We start from the raw sequence: 17,135 nt of genomic DNA on the forward strand, positions 1-17,135 counted from the left end.
TCCATATCCCCCCCACCATTTTTCATGTATGGATATTAGTCATTGGTGGATAATTGAAATATAGTTGACTGGGCAGCCTCCTGAGCACTGCTTGGGGAATCATCAGTCATTGTTTAGAAAATCAGGGCTGCAATTAGGAGTTCATTTTATAGTAACTTCCACTCTAGTTATGTATTTCCATTCATGTTTCTCTCAACTGTTGCACAAGCTTCTTGTTGTAACTTCTTGTTTTAGCTTAACCCTTTGCGGTGTCCTAGCTCCACACCCCAAGTGAATTATATGTGCATATTTAAAGCCTGGTCATCACAAACATACTCTCCAAGCCTTCCCAAAGTTCCAAAGAGTAAATTTAATCAGAGAAGTGAGAAAATGCAGAAAGAAAGGAAAACAGTCAAGCAAGACAAAATAACAATAGTTGAGCCATTAAATAAAGTCAAGGACCTATAGTTCCTCCTGAAGGGCTATAAATAATATTCTGAGCAATGTCCTTTGAGCTGTTTTGCAGATACTGAATCTGCCACCAGGTGGAAGAAGTTAACTGTATGCTGCCCACAAGCAATTAGACCCCAGACAGGATGGAAACAGAAGGTTGACGATGTTGACTCTCGATTAACTAACCACCAATCCATCAGAAGAATGTCCACGAGCTGATCATGCACCCCACAGTCCCCCCTTCCTCACCCTGTCTTTTAAAATCTTTCCCTGAAAGCCATCAGGGAGTTTAGGCCTTTTGAGCACTAGCTGCTTGGACCCCTTGTTTTGTGCCCTGCAATAAATGGTGCACTTCCTTCATAACCCAGTGTCAGTAGACTGGCTTTATTGTGCATGGACAAGCAGACCCAAGTCTGGTTCAGTAACAATGCTGCAAAAACAAATGACTTTTTGGGGGTATATCAAATATTAAAACGAGTTAAGTCTGAAGAGAAAAATATCAGAACTCCCTCTCCTGACTCCTTTGTTTGGTTCAGAACATGAGTGGTGAAGAAATTTAAGGAAATGAGAGGTTCAGTGTTCAGAGACAAATTAAATACATTTAAATATATTTCAACTTCATTTAACATGTTTCAACATGGTGTAGGTACCCTACTTGGCTTTAATTTGGTGGGGGTGTCATCTGAGGTGGCAAGACCTGGAAGCACCCCAACAGACTAGCTGCACCCAGGAAAAAGAACTACTTACGTTCTTGAGCAGTTGCCTTGTGGGGAGGAAGGGGAGGGGTCTCACATCCTGTAGTGTGTGGGGTGTACTGCACGAGTAGCTCTTCTCCACGTTCTTGTGAGGCCACAGGCTGTAGTACGTGTGCGCAATAACAGATTTCCATGCCCATTATATCTCCAACCACCCCCGCAACCTAAAACTAACATATTGTATAACCAGAATTTAGAGAGGGCTACTCAGGGCTGGAAGGAAATAGGAAAACACAAGGCACGTGATTTGAAGAGAAGCCAAAGTTCCAATTTCTCAGAGAATGTGAACAAAGGAAACATGTTCCGCTTGGACAAATATGAGGTTCTTGCACTTAAAAATGCTGGGAAGGATATGTAGTTCTAGTAACACTGGCTGAAGAGCAAAGTACAGACGTTTTCACTCTACCCATCTGAGGAACAAGGGCAATCAATTCACTGTGTAGCATAACAAAGTGCTTGGTAGTTAAATACTTTAAATGAATGATTTTCCAGTGAGGGAGCTTATCTGAATAACTCTTACTATATCCTGAGAATATAAAAGTAAGAGTGATGTTAAAAATATTTAAGTCTTTAGAGTACAAGCATGCGATTGAAGACCTCATTTAATGGGGATCTTTCCTGTGGACCCGCTGGTGGATGTGGAGGTTGGAGCTCTGGCTGAAGCCCTTCCCACACTTGCTGCACTCGTAGGGCTTCTCTCCAGTGTGGACTCTCTGGTGGATGAGGAGTTTGGAACTCTGGCTGAATCCCTTCCCGCACTTGCCGCAGTGATAGGGCTTCTCCCCAGTGTGGACTCTGAGGTGGATGCGGAGGTCTGAGCTCTGGCTGAAGCCCTTCCCGCACTCATAGCACTGGTAAGGCTTCTCCCCCGTGTGTGAGCACCGGTGGATGTGAAGGTTTGAACTCTGACTGAAGCCCTTCCCACACTCTCCACACTTGTAGGGCCTCTCCCCTGTATGGATGCGCTGGTGGATGTGCAGGTTGGAGCGCTGACTGAAGCTCATACCACACTCCCCGCACTCATAGGGCTTCTCTCCAGTGTGCACTCGCTGGTGGATGTGCAGTTTGGAGCTCTGAGTAAAGCCCTTCCCGCACTTGTCACATTTGTAAGGCTTCTCGCCTGTGTGGACTGAGTGATGAATGAGCAGACTTGAACTCCTCGTGAAGCCCTTCCCACACTTGTCGCACTTATAAGGCTTCTCATCTGCATGGACTTCGCGGTGGATGAGGAGACTTGAGCTTCTTGTGAAGCCCTTCCCGCACTGATCACATCTGTAGGGCTTTTCTTCTGTGTGGTCCCTCTGATGAAGGACTAGCTCTGAGCGCTCACTGAAGTCCCTACCGCACTGACTACATCTGTATAGTTTCTCAGCAGTGTGGATTTTCTCACCTGGGTGACCACCTGGGCTGGTGGTACGTATTTTCCCACAGTCATAATGGGTACAGGGCTTCTCCTCTGTATGAGCTCTCTGGTGACTACGACTGATCACCCATGATTTCCAACCACAAATGTCCTTGTGTTTACAGTCAAAGGGATCCAAGGATTCTTTCGACTGGCCAATCTGGCATATTGTCTCACCTGTGAATGAGGGCGAGACCACTTCTTTTACATCAGACACAATTTTATTTTGAAGGTTCTCTGAACAATGGTCGATGGGAGGACTTTTGCCCTCTGAGATTTTCCTCTCAGTGCTTTCTTCAGTTACAAACAGACTTTTGCTTTCCTGAGGATCTTGGGGCTCATTCTTACAGAACGTCACTGAGGAGTCCTGTGTGGCCATTTGGCTTGGGACTTTCAAAGACAAATATTCTTCACTTTCCATGTTTTTTTAAATCATCACTCTGAAGAGTCACCAAACTGCTTTTGTTTTTGGAAATATGAGAAGATGCTTCTCCCCACTTTTGACAAGGGGGACGATCTAGTTCAGGGTTCCTGTACACTGAAGATTCACAATTTAATCCTGACTCCCAGTTTTTGTACTGGCCATCTCTTCCAAAATTTGCCAGGAGGAAAGCTATTCAGGTAAGAGATAACCTAACTCCTTTCTGTTGATTCTCCACAGAATTTTCATTCAAGTCTCCTAGGGAACAAAGAGAATTCAATGATAACAAAGGGTAGATTTCAAGATTTCAGAACTGCAGTGCCTAAGGTAACCAGCAAAAAGTTCAGTCTTGTCCTTATAGTCATGTCCTTTGGGTTAATGTCAGGAAGGGAGAGGGCTTGGGTACACAAGACAGAAATCTTGTCTCTGCTTTTAAGTAAAGCCAATAAAAGTATTCATATCCCAGCCCTGCAGAAGGCTATGGATCCCACATCCTTGCCACATTTCATTTCACTTTACTTCATTTTATTTTAATTAAATTTGCATTCAATTCATAATCTAATAGGTGCTGGGGATACAGAGAAGAAAATAGAAATCCTTTTGCTTGACACACTAGAGTCTACTGGGAAGAAGGACAAATAGGTCAACAATAATACCATGTAAGTGCTACTACAGATGCATGCGCAGCCAGTCATGGGAGCACAGAGTAGGGGCATTCAGCTCAAACCTTGGGGAAGATTTCTGGGAGCAAATGTAAGGGAAAAAAAAAAAGTGAAATGTGGAGAGAAAATATGACATGTTCAAAGGGCTTGGTGTGTACTCAGAGATCCCCTCTGAGATGTAAAGCTATTAAAGGATTACAGCTGGGAATGAAACGACTTTGATTATAAACACCATCAGAAATGAGCAAGACTTTAAGGCAGAGAGAGCTGCTGTAGTGAATCAGAAGAAAAGTGATAAGGAGGATAGTTATGGAGAGAAAGGGAGAGATTCATTCTAAATCACATGACTGACTAAACTCAAAAGGGAAAGGAGGCACCAAGCATGATCCTCAAGTTCCTTGAGTGACTTAGGTATGGGGGTACTATACCATAACATAGGGAATCAATCTCCAAGGCTGGAGTGGGGAAGGGTGACAGATAACAAACTCAGATACATGGGTCTGGAACTCCTGGGAGAGAACTGTGCTAGGAATACAGATTTTAGACTTACTGTAGACGGTCCCTGACTTACGATGGCTTAATGATTTTTCGACTTTATGGTGGTGTGAAAGCGATGTGCATTTAGTAGAAACAGTACTTTGAATTTTGATCTTTTCCTGGGCTAGCAATATGCTGGACAATACTCTGTCATGATGCTGGGCAATGGCAGCAGCCACAGCTCCAAGCAATATGCCTAGAACCATTCTGTTTTTCATTTTCAGTATAGTATGCAATAAACTTCAGGAGATATTCAACACTATTATAAAATAGGCTTTGTGTTAGATGATTTTGCCCAACTGTAGGCTAATTTAAGTGTTCTGAGCATGATTAAGGTAGGTTAGGCTAAGCTATGGTGTTCGGTAGATTAGGTGTATTAAATGCATTTTTGACTTAACACTATTTGCAATTTACAATGGGATTATGGGAATGTAACCCCACTGTAAGTCAAGGAAGATCTGTGGTATGTATGTTACTCAAAACAATTAGCATGAAGATCCTCATATTACACTGAAATGACAAAAAAACAAAAACAAAAACACAAAAGTTTTGGGAAAAAAAGAAAGGTTGTCATCACTAGAATGCTGGGGAACTCCTAGTGATAAAGAGCAGATGGATGAGGTCTAATGGAGAAAGTAGGAAAAAAAACAAATGCACAGCTCAAATTATGTACAGAAAAAGCCTCCTAAAGAAGTAGGAGAAATTCTCAAGAAGTCCTAGAAATTCCAAGCTCAGAATCAACAATTATGAAGTAAGAGAGGTTTATTCTGGAAAGAGGTTTATCAAATCATGTTAAGCATTTCTAATGGCTCAACTAGTTGGTGCAGCACCACTCTCCGAATGACCCTCTTCCCCACAAAAAAATGAAATACCGGGAGGCTAAGGGTAGCGGCCTCATATAAAGCTTCAAAAACAAAATAAATTGTCTGCCAAAGAAGGACTCCTAATAGTATTATTTGGGCTGAAGAGGGAAGCAGAAGCTGAGGTAATGCCAAACCTGTACAATGACAGGATTGAGGTACAAAAAGAAGCAACTGACTCCACATGTACCCAGGATAAAGCCTCAGGAAAACCTGTGAAGTGGAATTTCTGACAAGCAGGACACCCCAGAGCTGGAGACTGAAGCAGGGCATGTCCCAGATAACTTACTGGCCTGAAGAGGTAACCTCAAAAAAAACATCACTCACCATCTGGATTCTTATTAGATCATTTCCAAGCCCAGTCAGCAGAGGTGTCCCCTGTAAGTAGAACACACAGGCACCAAAAAGGGTTGAGCATCAGCTGAGGATGTACACTCCAGTATCATACTGTGAACATAAGACTTTTGGGGGGGCGGGGAAAGAGAGACAATTGAGAAAACATAAGGAGACAAAAAAATGTAGAAAACTAACATCAATAAAGAGAGACACAAACTCAAGAAACAGTAAACAGAGGAAATAGAATTTAAAAGGTTCATAATTAAAATCCCAGAGAAATCTGAGGGGATATCACATCTAAAAAAAACGGGACAATCAGGCTTCCCTGGTGGCGCAGTGGTTGAGAGTCCGCCTGCCGATGCAGGGGACATGGGTTCGTGCCCCGGTCTGGGAAGATCCCACATGCTGCAGAGTGGCTGGGCCCGTGGGCCATGGCTGCTGAGCCTGCGCGTCCGGAGCCTGTGCTCCGCAACGGGAGAGGCCACAACAGTGAGAGGCCCATGTACCGCAAAAAAAAAAAAACCCAAAAAACAAACAAAAAAAAACAGGACAATCTAATAATAAAATATAAACACGCTGCTATGAAGAATAATTAGAATTCTTCTAAATTAATGAAAGGATTGAAAAAGATGATAATCATAATATTTAAGATCTACTATGCTCATTTGAAGCACTCAGATACTGGCTGCATGATCTTATGTGAGAGAAACTATTAGGACACCCATTCTACACCAGAAGAAACCAAGGTTGAAATGATCAAGTAACTTGTGTCATAGCTACCAGGTGTCAGGCAGTCTGATTCTAAGGCCTGCAATCTAGATGGGCTGAAGAGCAAAACGAACATGCGGCTAAGGTGGAAGATTGAGGGGTACTCCTGGAATGAAGAGTAAAGGGTAGACAGATGCAAAGATAAAAGTCCATCTTGTAGGAGTTCGATGAATATAGTGGAGGTAGAATGAAGGGAAAGAAATGATCAAAGAACTAACAGGAAAAAGATGTTTCCTAGAATTCAAGATTCAGAGGTCACTAAATGTGAAACCTCAGGACGTCAAGGAAAAAAAACCCAAACAAACCCAGAAAATGCTAAAAGCATCCAGACAGAAAAGCCAGGTTATGTGCAAATATAAATGAGAATTATATTGACAATGAACTACTAAACAGCAATATTGTATACCTGAAGTCAACTGAGCAATATCTTCTAATTTTGGAGGTAAAGTGATTGTTAAATTAGCATTCCATTCTATACCCAGCCAATCAAACATTTCAGTGGGAGGAATAGACACTTTGTCAGATAAGAAAGTATTTAAACAATTACTGAAACAATTATTCAGCAATGTACTGTAGCAAAAAATTTTTTAGTTACTTTAAGAATAAGATGATATACAATAAATAGCAGTGAGGAAAGAAGACAAGAAAACAGACAAGCTGAATCAATCGTTGATATATAAAAGAAAACAATAATTAACCAAATCAACCAAAACTCTGTAAAACAGAATGGAAAGGAAAAAACCCCAAATAAAATATATTTTAAAAAGCAAGTATTAGTTTTAGGAAAGGGAAAAAACAAATAAAAAAAGGAACTGTAATCATAGTATACTATTTGACTGCAGGAACAAGAATTATGAAGTCAAAGCAACTAAGCATTAATCACTGATGCGACTGACAAATTCTTGGAAAAATGGGCATGTTGGGAGAAATAATGTAAAAGAGCTAAATCCTCATCTAAGACGTAAAGAAGTCAATATAAAATATCAAATATCGATAAACTGAAAAAAATTGCAGTATACCATAATATAATAAATTCAAATTAAAACTATAATGAGGTGCCATTTTCTACCTGTTAACACTGGAAAAAACCCAAAGCATGGTGACACAGCTTGTAAGTGTAAATTGGTATCACCCCCCACCCCGAAGAACATTTTAACAATTATGTATCAAAATCACAAATGCATGCACTCAGCAGTCCAGCTTGGGGGTTTTATTCTTCAGATTTCCTGGCACAGTTGTGAAGTGATACTTGCTCAAGATTTAGTCACTGCAGACAGTTTGTGACAGCAAATGACCAGAACCTGGGTAGAGTGGACTCAGGGACATGAAAGAAAGTTTTCACTGTGCACCTTTTAATTTGTTTTTATTTTTATAGTATAACTTTAATCATTTAAAAACATTTACAAAAAAAAACCCCACAGCATTTAGTACATTTGCAAATCTTTTCTTTGCTACTCATGTATAATTTGTTGTCTGCCCTTCTCCAGCTTGTCCAAAATCCTCAGTGTACATTTTTTCCCGGCTTTTTTAGGCATAACTGCAAGTAACATTGTGCATATTTTAATGCTTCTTTTCTTAACCATGTGAGTGCATTTATTCTTTAAAAAAAGGAAAATAAGTAACTGCATGAGCATATTTGTAAATATGAAGGCAAACACCATAAGGAACAAGTGAAAGGATTCAAACTGAGTGCTTTGAGAAGCCACTCTGTGGCATGAAGAGCGGCAGAGCAGGGAGACTGGTTTGTATTATAAGCCTTTCAATAGGATTTGTTTTACCTAGGTGAATGTATTACTTTTTGTGCACAGTTTGCAAAGTTTAAAAGTAGTGGCAAAAAGAAAATGGAAAAAAATAACACCGAGAAAAGCTGTGCAGTTTGGAGCAGTTAAATCAGGAGGTGGGCTGAAGTTATTAAATGGTCAGAGGACACTGCTTCAACATCCTTGCTGTACAATACTTGGGAACGGCTGCAGAAATGACAGGTCTATGAAAATCAGTGGAGGAGGAACTGTATTAATGGTAGGTTTTATAAGCAGTAGTGAAATCTTGTGATAACTGTTTTTTAAAATATTTAAATATTATCAAGAATGAGTATGTAATAGTAGAAGAAAATGCTGACGTAATGAGAAAAGGGGTCCTTTTAAAGGGAGTTAATATGACGTAACAAAGACCTCTAAGACATATGATGTAAAACACCCAGTTGAAAAATACATACAGTATAACCTCATAAAATTTTAACAAGTATTTGTAAAATGCATACATGGAGAACACAGAAAAAACAGATACACAAGCTATTATTAGTGATTTTACTTCATCATCTTCATCTGTGTTCTTTGAATTTTGTGATTTTTGTATCTTACTTGCATAAAAAAAAGTTGGATAACTATGTTCAATTTTATATCAAAGAAAAAGGAAAACCTAGAGCAGAGCTTGAAACTGTAAGCATAGATCCTACCTCACTTTTGCCTCTCTGCAAACCAGTCTATAAAGCAGTCCCAGTGATCCTGGGTAAATCAGTTCATACCATTTCATTGTTCTAATGGCTTCTCACTGAACTCAACACAAATTCACATTTTTTACCCATGCCTTTAATGCCATGAATGAGCCAAGGCCCCACTCTATTCTTCCCAGATGCTCCCTGTATTCTAGCCACACTCCTTTTAGGTCTTCGGGTCTTCCCTCGCACTATTCTCTTGCCTGGAATATTCTTCCCCTACCCAGTCACCTGTTTAATGCCCATTAATCCTTTGGAACTCAGTTTAAATATCACTTCAGAAGCTTTCCTTGAAACTCTCAACAATAGATACTTCACCCTTGTCCCATCCCATGCCTTCATTCTCTCAGAGCACAATTCTCTGTCCTTCATAGGACTTACTGAATTTATTTATAGTAACTTACTGTGTTTACCATAATGTCTCTTTTACAAGACTGTAAGACATATTTCTTTGCTGCTAAACTCTACAGCAGTCAATTTTTAAATCCTGACTATGTACATATAGCAGCGGAAGTATTAGATACATTGCTTTCCCTCCAGAAACCTGGCTGGGAACAAGAAAATAAATCAGACTTGCAGATCCAATGGTTAAAGTAAAAGCATATAAAATAATATGTAACAGGTCTGAGCCTGTGTGAGATATAAATTGAAAGTTCTGAGAAAAGAAGGAGGTTGAAAGGGAGGGGTGGTCAAAGATTTCACACAGGTAATGGAGTTCAAGTAAAATTTTAATGGACAAAAGTAACCAGAAACCAGAGCATGGTAATCAAAGGTCCCAGAACAAGGAAGCATAGAGGACCTCCGGGAAACAGGCTTAGCTGGAAAGGAGGGTGACATTGGGGCAGCAGAGAATAATGCTCTATAGGTAAAAGTAGGGCATGAAGGGCCTTGAAAGCCAGGTGGGGAGTTTAGAGGCTTTACACCAGGAACTAAAGGTAAAGGGCATGGAGAATTCTCCATTATATAATGATCTTCAACTTGCTCCAACTGAGAGAGCACATCTGAGAAACACACAGGGATTGGGTGACTGTGTGGGGGAAAAAAAAAAAAATTCAGTCCCAAACTCTGGCTTGTAAGTGATGGACCAGGTATGGTTTCTTGGACAACTCAGTAAGGTTACCATTCTCCAATTCTTACCAAGTAAAGTTCTTTAGCTGCTTCGAATAATCAGAAACATCCTTTTCGCCCAAAAAGAAATTAGGAAATTCCTGAACTACAGCTCCCGGGGCCCAAGCCCAAATGATATTTAAAATTGAAGAAACAGAGACTCCAGTGCACTGGTGTCCAGGTTCATGTTCTTACCCACTGAGACCAAGTGACTGTCGTTTTCCAGCATCACAGCTACGTGCAGCTTCCTCTGAGCAGGGTCCAGCAACCCCACTCCTCCTCGGTGAAATCCACAGAGACATCCTTGAAGGTTACTGGTTCCTATAAGATTAAGCACATTCCTCCTCAACTGACAACCATCTGCACAAATGCCCCAGAAGGAAGGTGAGGTTGGGAGCACTGGAAGAGGGGAGAAGGGTACAGAGGAAGTGTGCAGTTCAAGGATCGGGGTGATCTAAGTTTGGATGGAAAACCTTTCCTTTCTCATCTCCTTTGCTACTTCCTTCCCAATACTTCCCCTCCTGCCCACAACTCACCCAAGCTCAAGCTATCCAACTACTGAATCTCTCCTTATCAGTGTCATCTCATGGTCACTGCTGAGTTGTCCTTTCTGCCCCATTCCTACTGTTATCCTGACAACCTCAACACTCATGAGAACAAATTACCCAACATGCTAACCTCACATTTCTTAATCTCTCTCTCTCTTTTTTTTTGGCTGCGTTGGGTCTTCGTTGCTGCAGGCAGGCTTTCTCTAGTTGCAGCGAGCAGGGGCTACTCTTCGTTGCAGTGTGTGGGCTTCTCATTGCAGTGGCTTCTCTTGTTGCAGAGCATGGGCTCTAGGCACGCGGGCTTCAGTAGTTGTGGCTCGCAGGCTCTAGAGCGCAGGCTCAGAAGTTGTGGAGCACGGGCTTAGTTTCTCCGCGGCCTGTGGGATCTTCCCGGACCAGGGCTCGAACCCATGTCCCCTGCACTGGCAGGCAGATTCTTAACCACGCCACCACCAGGGAAGTCCTTCTTAATCTCTTTAATGCCAATGACCTCTGCCTCAACAATCATAATTAGGGCCATTTCACTATTTGGACCACTGTTCCTTTGAAATATTAATATCTCAAAATTCACACCTTAAAAACATCTTCCTATTTTTTCTCCTCTTCCTCCTCCATGACATCTGCTTTATCAAGATCACCATCCTTTGATCCTTCCTCTTTTTTCCTCTCAGCCAAAGTACACTTCTGATCTCAATTTTTTCCCTAGTCATATAAATCATATGTCCTTTCTTCTTCTAAACTAAGTAGTTGACCATTCCTGGAAGAAATAAAAATAGCACATTTACACACAACCAAAAAATATTCTCCTTAGGTATTCCCATGTATCTCTAGCCCTAACCTTTCTCCTCAACTCCAGGCTCCAATTTCCCACCTACATCTACACTTGGATGGCTAAAAGGCACTTAAGACTCACCAAGCTCCAAACAGAATTCTTGCTCCCAACAATCTCCATCAGTATCTGGTCTTCCCTTGCTGTCCCCATTTTAGTAAAGAGCCACACGACGCACCCAATGGCTCAAGCCAAAATCCTGGAAGTCATTTTGATTCTCTTCTCACTTCCGCATATTTTATCCATCACCAAGTCCTCTCAACTCTGCCTCTAAAACATATCTGAAGCTACCCATTTCTTTTCACCTTGCACTGTTATCATTACAAGTCCCAGACTTTATTAACTCTCCACCTGCACTAACCTCCTAAATTTGTATCTCTTGCTCCCCCACGTGACGGATTTTCCACACAGCAGCCTGGGTGATCTTTCAAAACACATACCACTCAAGGCATGAAACTCCCCAAAGGCGTTTCCATGGACACCGAGTAAAATCCAGGCTCTTCATCTTGGCCTGCAAGGCCTTGCAGACTGGGGTCCTGTCAATTCTCCAATCTCAGCCTGAGTCCTTCCTCCCTCACAAGTCACCTGGCCCCTGTGACCACATCAAACTCATCCCACTTACGGCCTTTGCACTGGCTATCCCCTCTGCCCAGAATGTTCTTTCTCTACATCATTCAGATATCAGTCGAACTGCTGCCACCCCAGAGAAGCACTTCCTTGACTGACTAATCCATGGGAGCGTCCAGTAACAATCACTTCTCCCTGTTTTATTATCTTTATACTTATGCCTTATCTCATTTTCTAATCTATACATTTTCTTTCTTATTTACAGTCTGTCTCTCCCTATTAAGTTCCCCAAGAACAGAGGCTGCCTGATTTGTTCATGGCTGCATCCCCAAGGGCTCAAGCAGGGCCTGGTATGTAAAAAGAGTCCAAGTACTTATTTAGTTAACCTCACAGTGAGTCTGGTTCCCTTCAAGGTTCTATTGATGGAGCAACACTTCTTGAACTACCTTTGGTGAAGGACCAGTTTCTTTTAAGATTTTTCTAACGTCACAGACGTATTTTTTAAAATACAATTTAAAAAAAGTTACTAGAAAATAAGAATGCAGACATATAAAATACCAATGCCAATTTTTAAAATTAGATTCAACAGATATAAAATTAAAAAAACCTCTCAATTTCTGTCCTTATTTCTTTCTTTTTTTTTTTTTTTTTGTGGTACGCAGGCCTCTCACTGTTGTGGCCTCTCCCGTTGCGGAGCACAGGCTCCGGACGCGCAGGCTCCGCATCATGTGGGATCTTCCCGGACCGGGGCACGAACCCATGTCCCCTGCATCGGCAGGCGGACTCTCAACCACTGCGCCACCAGGGAAGCCCTGTCCTTATATCTTTATAGACTGGTAACAAGCAGTTTGTTGGCTGGCACCAGTCTGCAGGCCACACTCTGAAAAGCAGAGGATGGAATATACACAAAACAACTGAGAGCCAGTGAAGCCCAAAGCAGCGGTTCAACTTGGGGCCAGGGGAGTACCCAGTAACCTTCAGAAGTGCTGACACCACAGGCCTCAGCCTGAAGGGGCACCACCCACACCCTCCTCAGGAAACTGAGGACAACCATGTCCCCCGGCAGGAGCGACTACCCCACTAGGCACCAAAGGAGAAGCAGCTGTTTCTTCCCAAGCTCTCCTCTAAAGGTCACAGTCTCCACTGTGTCTGAGGAAGAGGGATGAGGTTGGACTAGAGAAGGCTGCAAGGCCCTGTGCAAAGGTGGGACAAAGACGCAGCAGCAGCAGCAGAGGCTTTGGCCTTAGAGGCATAAACACACCTGTTAGGAAAACAGGGCTGGGGAGTATCAGCAGTCAGATTAGCTACTCCTCTTTTGGACTTTTTCTTTTCAGAGACAAAAGGTTTCTTTCTGTCCATGGCTAACCTCTCCTTCCACATTCTAGATGGAATCCTTTCTTCCCTTCTGAGATTCAAGTCCATCAATGATCTTTCTTCTATTTTTTAATCCATCTTCCACCTTGTCATCTGAGATGTCTAAGACTCCCTTTGTACCTTAACCATAATCAAACCACTTCTTGTCAATTCTGTCTCCTAAATCTCCCTCCAGAATGTTACTTCTTCTTATCTCTGTTCCTACTATTCTAGGAAAGGCCCTCATTTCTTAGCTAGGCCACAATAACTCTTTACCAATCTTCAAAATACAAGTTTTGTCATGTTTCAATCCAAGGATCGGACAGTCAAGAGTTATTAATTTTTTAAGATCCCACAGATAAAGTGGTAGGGAGAATTCCATGCTGAAAACAGAAAGGATATGTTGATGGACTATCAACTTGGTAGTAGGCTGAAAATTCCAAGATGAGAAATGGTATGACAGTGGACCAAATTAGAGGACTCAGTGTTTCAGGGGAAAGGAAAAAGAGGAAACAGTGGTCTTGCTAAAGCAAGACAAAGTTGGAAATGAAAGCATCTGAATAATGAATAATCTCCCCAGGTACCAGTGGAACTATTCAGTCACCCCAAGGTGGAACTTGTGCTTCCTGTGGGAGAATGGACTCAGTATCCTGAAGGCCAACCAAAGTATAAGGCTACAGGACAGTAGTTTCTGTACTAATGTAAATGTCAAACTCCTCGAAACTACATGTATCACATAGCTTAGCACTTCCTTTCCAGAGCCCACCCCTGCTAGATCCAACAATTTACTTAGGGGCAGGAAACAGTGATCCAGAAGGCAGTGATGGGCAGGAGCTGTCATCACCCTGGATTACCTGTAGTCATCCGAATGTCATGCTCTAGTCTAGAAGAGCCCTTTACATGTTGCTCCTGCCCTGACTTATATTTCTCCCATCGTCCCATCCATTTCAGTTTCAGGACAATCAACAACCTCCTTTCTGAAGCATAAGGATATGTTAAATGTCTCCTTCTCAAAGATCTCACAGTATCTTGCATATACCTCTACTATAGCTATTAAATTTGTCTCCCAAATTGGCTATAAAATTCTCAGGGATAGGGGCAACACTCAACTAATCTTCAAATCCTCAGCAACTAGCACAACTGACTCAAAATCTAAATGGTAAATATTTATAAATTCACATTCAATTTAAATAATGAAATAAGAGAAAACTTGAGATCATCAAACTCAGCACTCTCATTTTAAAGATGAGAAAACTAAGGTTCATAACTGTGAAGTGACTTATCCAAGGTCACAGAGGGAGAGGGGGGTTAAATGGGACTCCTGCCTTTCAGCAGACTCAAAGACCGACAACTGGTACACAGAAAACAATAAGTACTAGTGGAATGAAGTCCTTTCTTTAAATTCAAAAAATTATTAACATATGCCAGAATCTCAAAATTTCACTATACTAGCAATCCCCAACTTCATCACTGTGAATAATCTTCATTAGGGAAGAGAAGGAAAATAAAAAGAGCACAGGGTCTTACGTCAATCTTGGCTGACGTTCTCAATTATTTTCAAGGCACAGAGATGTCATGCTTTCAGTACCTTGAAGCAGCTTACTGTCCTCTAAACAAACCAATTTTTATAAGAGCTCATGCTGTCTTCCTATGGATGTGAGGATTGTTTTTGCCAAGCAAAAAGATGGTCTTACTGGTGGTGGTGTTAAGAACTAATTTTTTTTTCCCTTAAAATCCAGCCTGTACACCTGAAACATGGTAAATCAACTATACTTCAATTAAAAAAAAATAATGTCATCTAACTATAAAAAAAATCCAGCCTGATATTTTATTCAAATCACTTCTGGTGTGATGACCTGTTTAGTTACAGACAAGAAACAGCATGGAGTTAGAAAACATGGGGTTTACTTCTCACTTTGCTGCTCACTGCAATAAGAGAAATGGTGCTTCCCCTCAGCTCCCTGAGAATTAGGGCTCTCCTCTGTAAGAGGATGGCACCAAGGCAGAGAAGGGGCTGGCTGACCCTTTCCTTTTCCAACATTCTATAATACTGTCAGTCTTGACGTAACTTTCTAGAAATGGTTTTGTGGAGACAAATAAGAAATTGTTTTTTAAAAAAGTGCTACTTTTTAAAAGTAATTCAACAGTTTACTGTACCAATTAAACATGTAGATATGTTGGTAAAGGGAACAAAACAACCAGAGCACACAAGATGAGCAACCCATCTTATCTACCTTAGTGATGTTCATATCAAGTATGTAGAGAAGTATTGCACAGTAAATGCAATAAATCTTTGGATGTACAAAAGGTCAAAGGGATAAAAAAGTGAAATTCTCCTTTTAGTAGGTCTAGGGGAATGGTGCCTAGGAACCTTTAATTCTTAAAAGAACACCACAGATAATTCTGATGCACAGCCTGGTTGAGGAGCATTTCTGGGAGTGCTATGGTAATTACGGTGTTGTTATGTAACAAATTTTCTCATGTCTTTAACTCATTCAGGTTTAATAAATGATTATTGGTAATGTGCGTACCTTTTTTCATATACATCACCTGCTCATGAAGAAAAGCACCGTAGTTTATAATTCTATTTGTTTTCCTGAGACCACTTAGCACTGGACTGAGCATGTAACAGCTCTGAATGACTTTCAATGTGCGTGAAATGCCTGGCAGGAAAAGGCATGCTTTGAGAGACAGGACCAGACAAAGATGCTGTGTGGAGTCTTTCAATAAAAGAGCATAGCCCAGTACTCTGGGGAGTGGGCCAAATTCATGGAAGCAGAGTAGTTCACTGAAAACTGAGGTGGAATTTAGAGTCAGCAGATTATCTGTGCAGACTCTGGTGACATCATTTGACAGCTATATTGCTCTTAGTATCTTAATGTTCCTACACCCATATTTATAAAATACTGTATGTCTCACGCTGAAGTTGGACAATAAATAAAAAAACCACACAACCAAGACAGGACCTGACACCAGATACGCACTCAATTAATGCTGATGTCCTTCCCAAGAAAGAAAGGTTATTTCCATTCTCAGAAAAGAGAAATCCCAACTCACCTGGAACTTGGTCATTTCCTCCTCTCAAGAAGGATAGATTCCTGAAAAAGTAGAGTTAGGGAAAGCGAAAAAACCATGAAAATCAAGTCCACCTTGCAGGACATAGACTAAGCAGTCCAGCAAGACTGTAGGAAAAAAGTTAATCAGCTCCTGCTACCTTCACACACCCTCTCCTGGGGTGCCTTTCCTGTCTCTCCAAGCTGCACCTCCCTCGCCTCTCTCCACTAGGCTTTGGACCAAACAGGCCAAGCCTCCCCCGCAAACCCATGAGGGTAAGAAAATCCCACTGGCCCCAGCAGCTCTAAGATGTGCCCGTTTCCCGAGGCTTTGCGATTTTTGCCCTAACGTTCTAGGTTAGAGCAGCAGGAGCTCTCCGGTCGGATGTGTCGCCTCTCGGCAGAGATTTCGGCTGCCCGAGACGCCTGAAGGCCTGACTCGTTTCTGGGGTGCGGGGGCTCTGACGCAATCTCTTTTCAGCGAGGACAGGGCTGTGGGGACGGAAACTTCGGTCTCTCACAGGAGCCCCTCTCGGTCCCCTAACGTCCACCGAAATCCTCCTTCGAATAAGGCCAGTCACCGGCGCGGAAAAGGCCGGTGTGGCCAACTGCGAAGCTCCCAGGCCGGCCAAGGCCGGAGCTCAGGCAGGCGAGAGGAGGGCCTCTCGGAGCCGCGGCCGGCTTAGCGCTAGGGGCCTCCTGGTCTCAGGTGACCGCGGCCAGGACCGGGGAACGCAGCGGCGGTCGCGGCGAGCGGACACACGTGCGGCCCGTGCTCGCACCTCCGCCAGGACGCGCGCCCTCCCACGGCCGCCCGCCAGGCTTCCGGGCCCCTGTGGCCCAGCGCCTCCCCCGCGGCACTCCCACAACTCGACCGCCAGACGCTTCTCTGCAGGCCGCGCGGATTGCGCGAGCGACCATACCGCTCTCACCTCCCACGTGGAATCCGACACCTGGAAGCACAGGATTCGCTATACGGCCCCGCTCCATCGCCTACAGCCCCGAACTACA

The 17,135-nt window shown here is 42.5% G+C and overlaps 1 protein-coding gene across 11 annotated transcripts; it reads right to left on the minus strand.

Annotated features, from left to right (window-relative positions):
• Positions 1 to 329: 329 nt before the first annotated feature.
• On the minus strand, positions 330 to 17,135 carry ZNF239 (zinc finger protein 239). Of its 11 annotated transcripts, XM_081228884.1 has the most exons (6): positions 17,057 to 17,135; positions 16,129 to 16,169; positions 10,453 to 11,079; positions 9,970 to 10,095; positions 5,397 to 5,530; positions 330 to 3,268 (listed from the first exon to the last, which is right to left on the minus strand). In XM_081228884.1, the coding sequence occupies exon 6, from the start codon at positions 3,008 to 3,010 to the stop codon at positions 1,790 to 1,792; it is 1,221 nt and encodes a 406-aa protein (XP_081085010.1). In that variant the 5' UTR covers positions 3,011 to 3,268; positions 5,397 to 5,530; positions 9,970 to 10,095; positions 10,453 to 11,079; positions 16,129 to 16,169; positions 17,057 to 17,135; the 3' UTR covers positions 330 to 1,789. The 11 variants fall into 11 exon arrangements, with proteins under 11 accessions (XP_081085010.1, XP_081085012.1, XP_081085015.1 ...); XM_081228886.1 differs by lacking the exon at positions 10,453 to 11,079; XM_081228889.1 differs by lacking the exon at positions 16,129 to 16,169 and having other exon boundaries at positions 17,057 to 17,071.

The sequence above is a fragment of the Mesoplodon bidens genome (genome assembly GCF_964165515.1).
Source record: "Mesoplodon bidens genome assembly, chromosome: 1".
Taxonomy (NCBI): Eukaryota; Metazoa; Chordata; class Mammalia; order Artiodactyla; family Ziphiidae; genus Mesoplodon; species Mesoplodon bidens.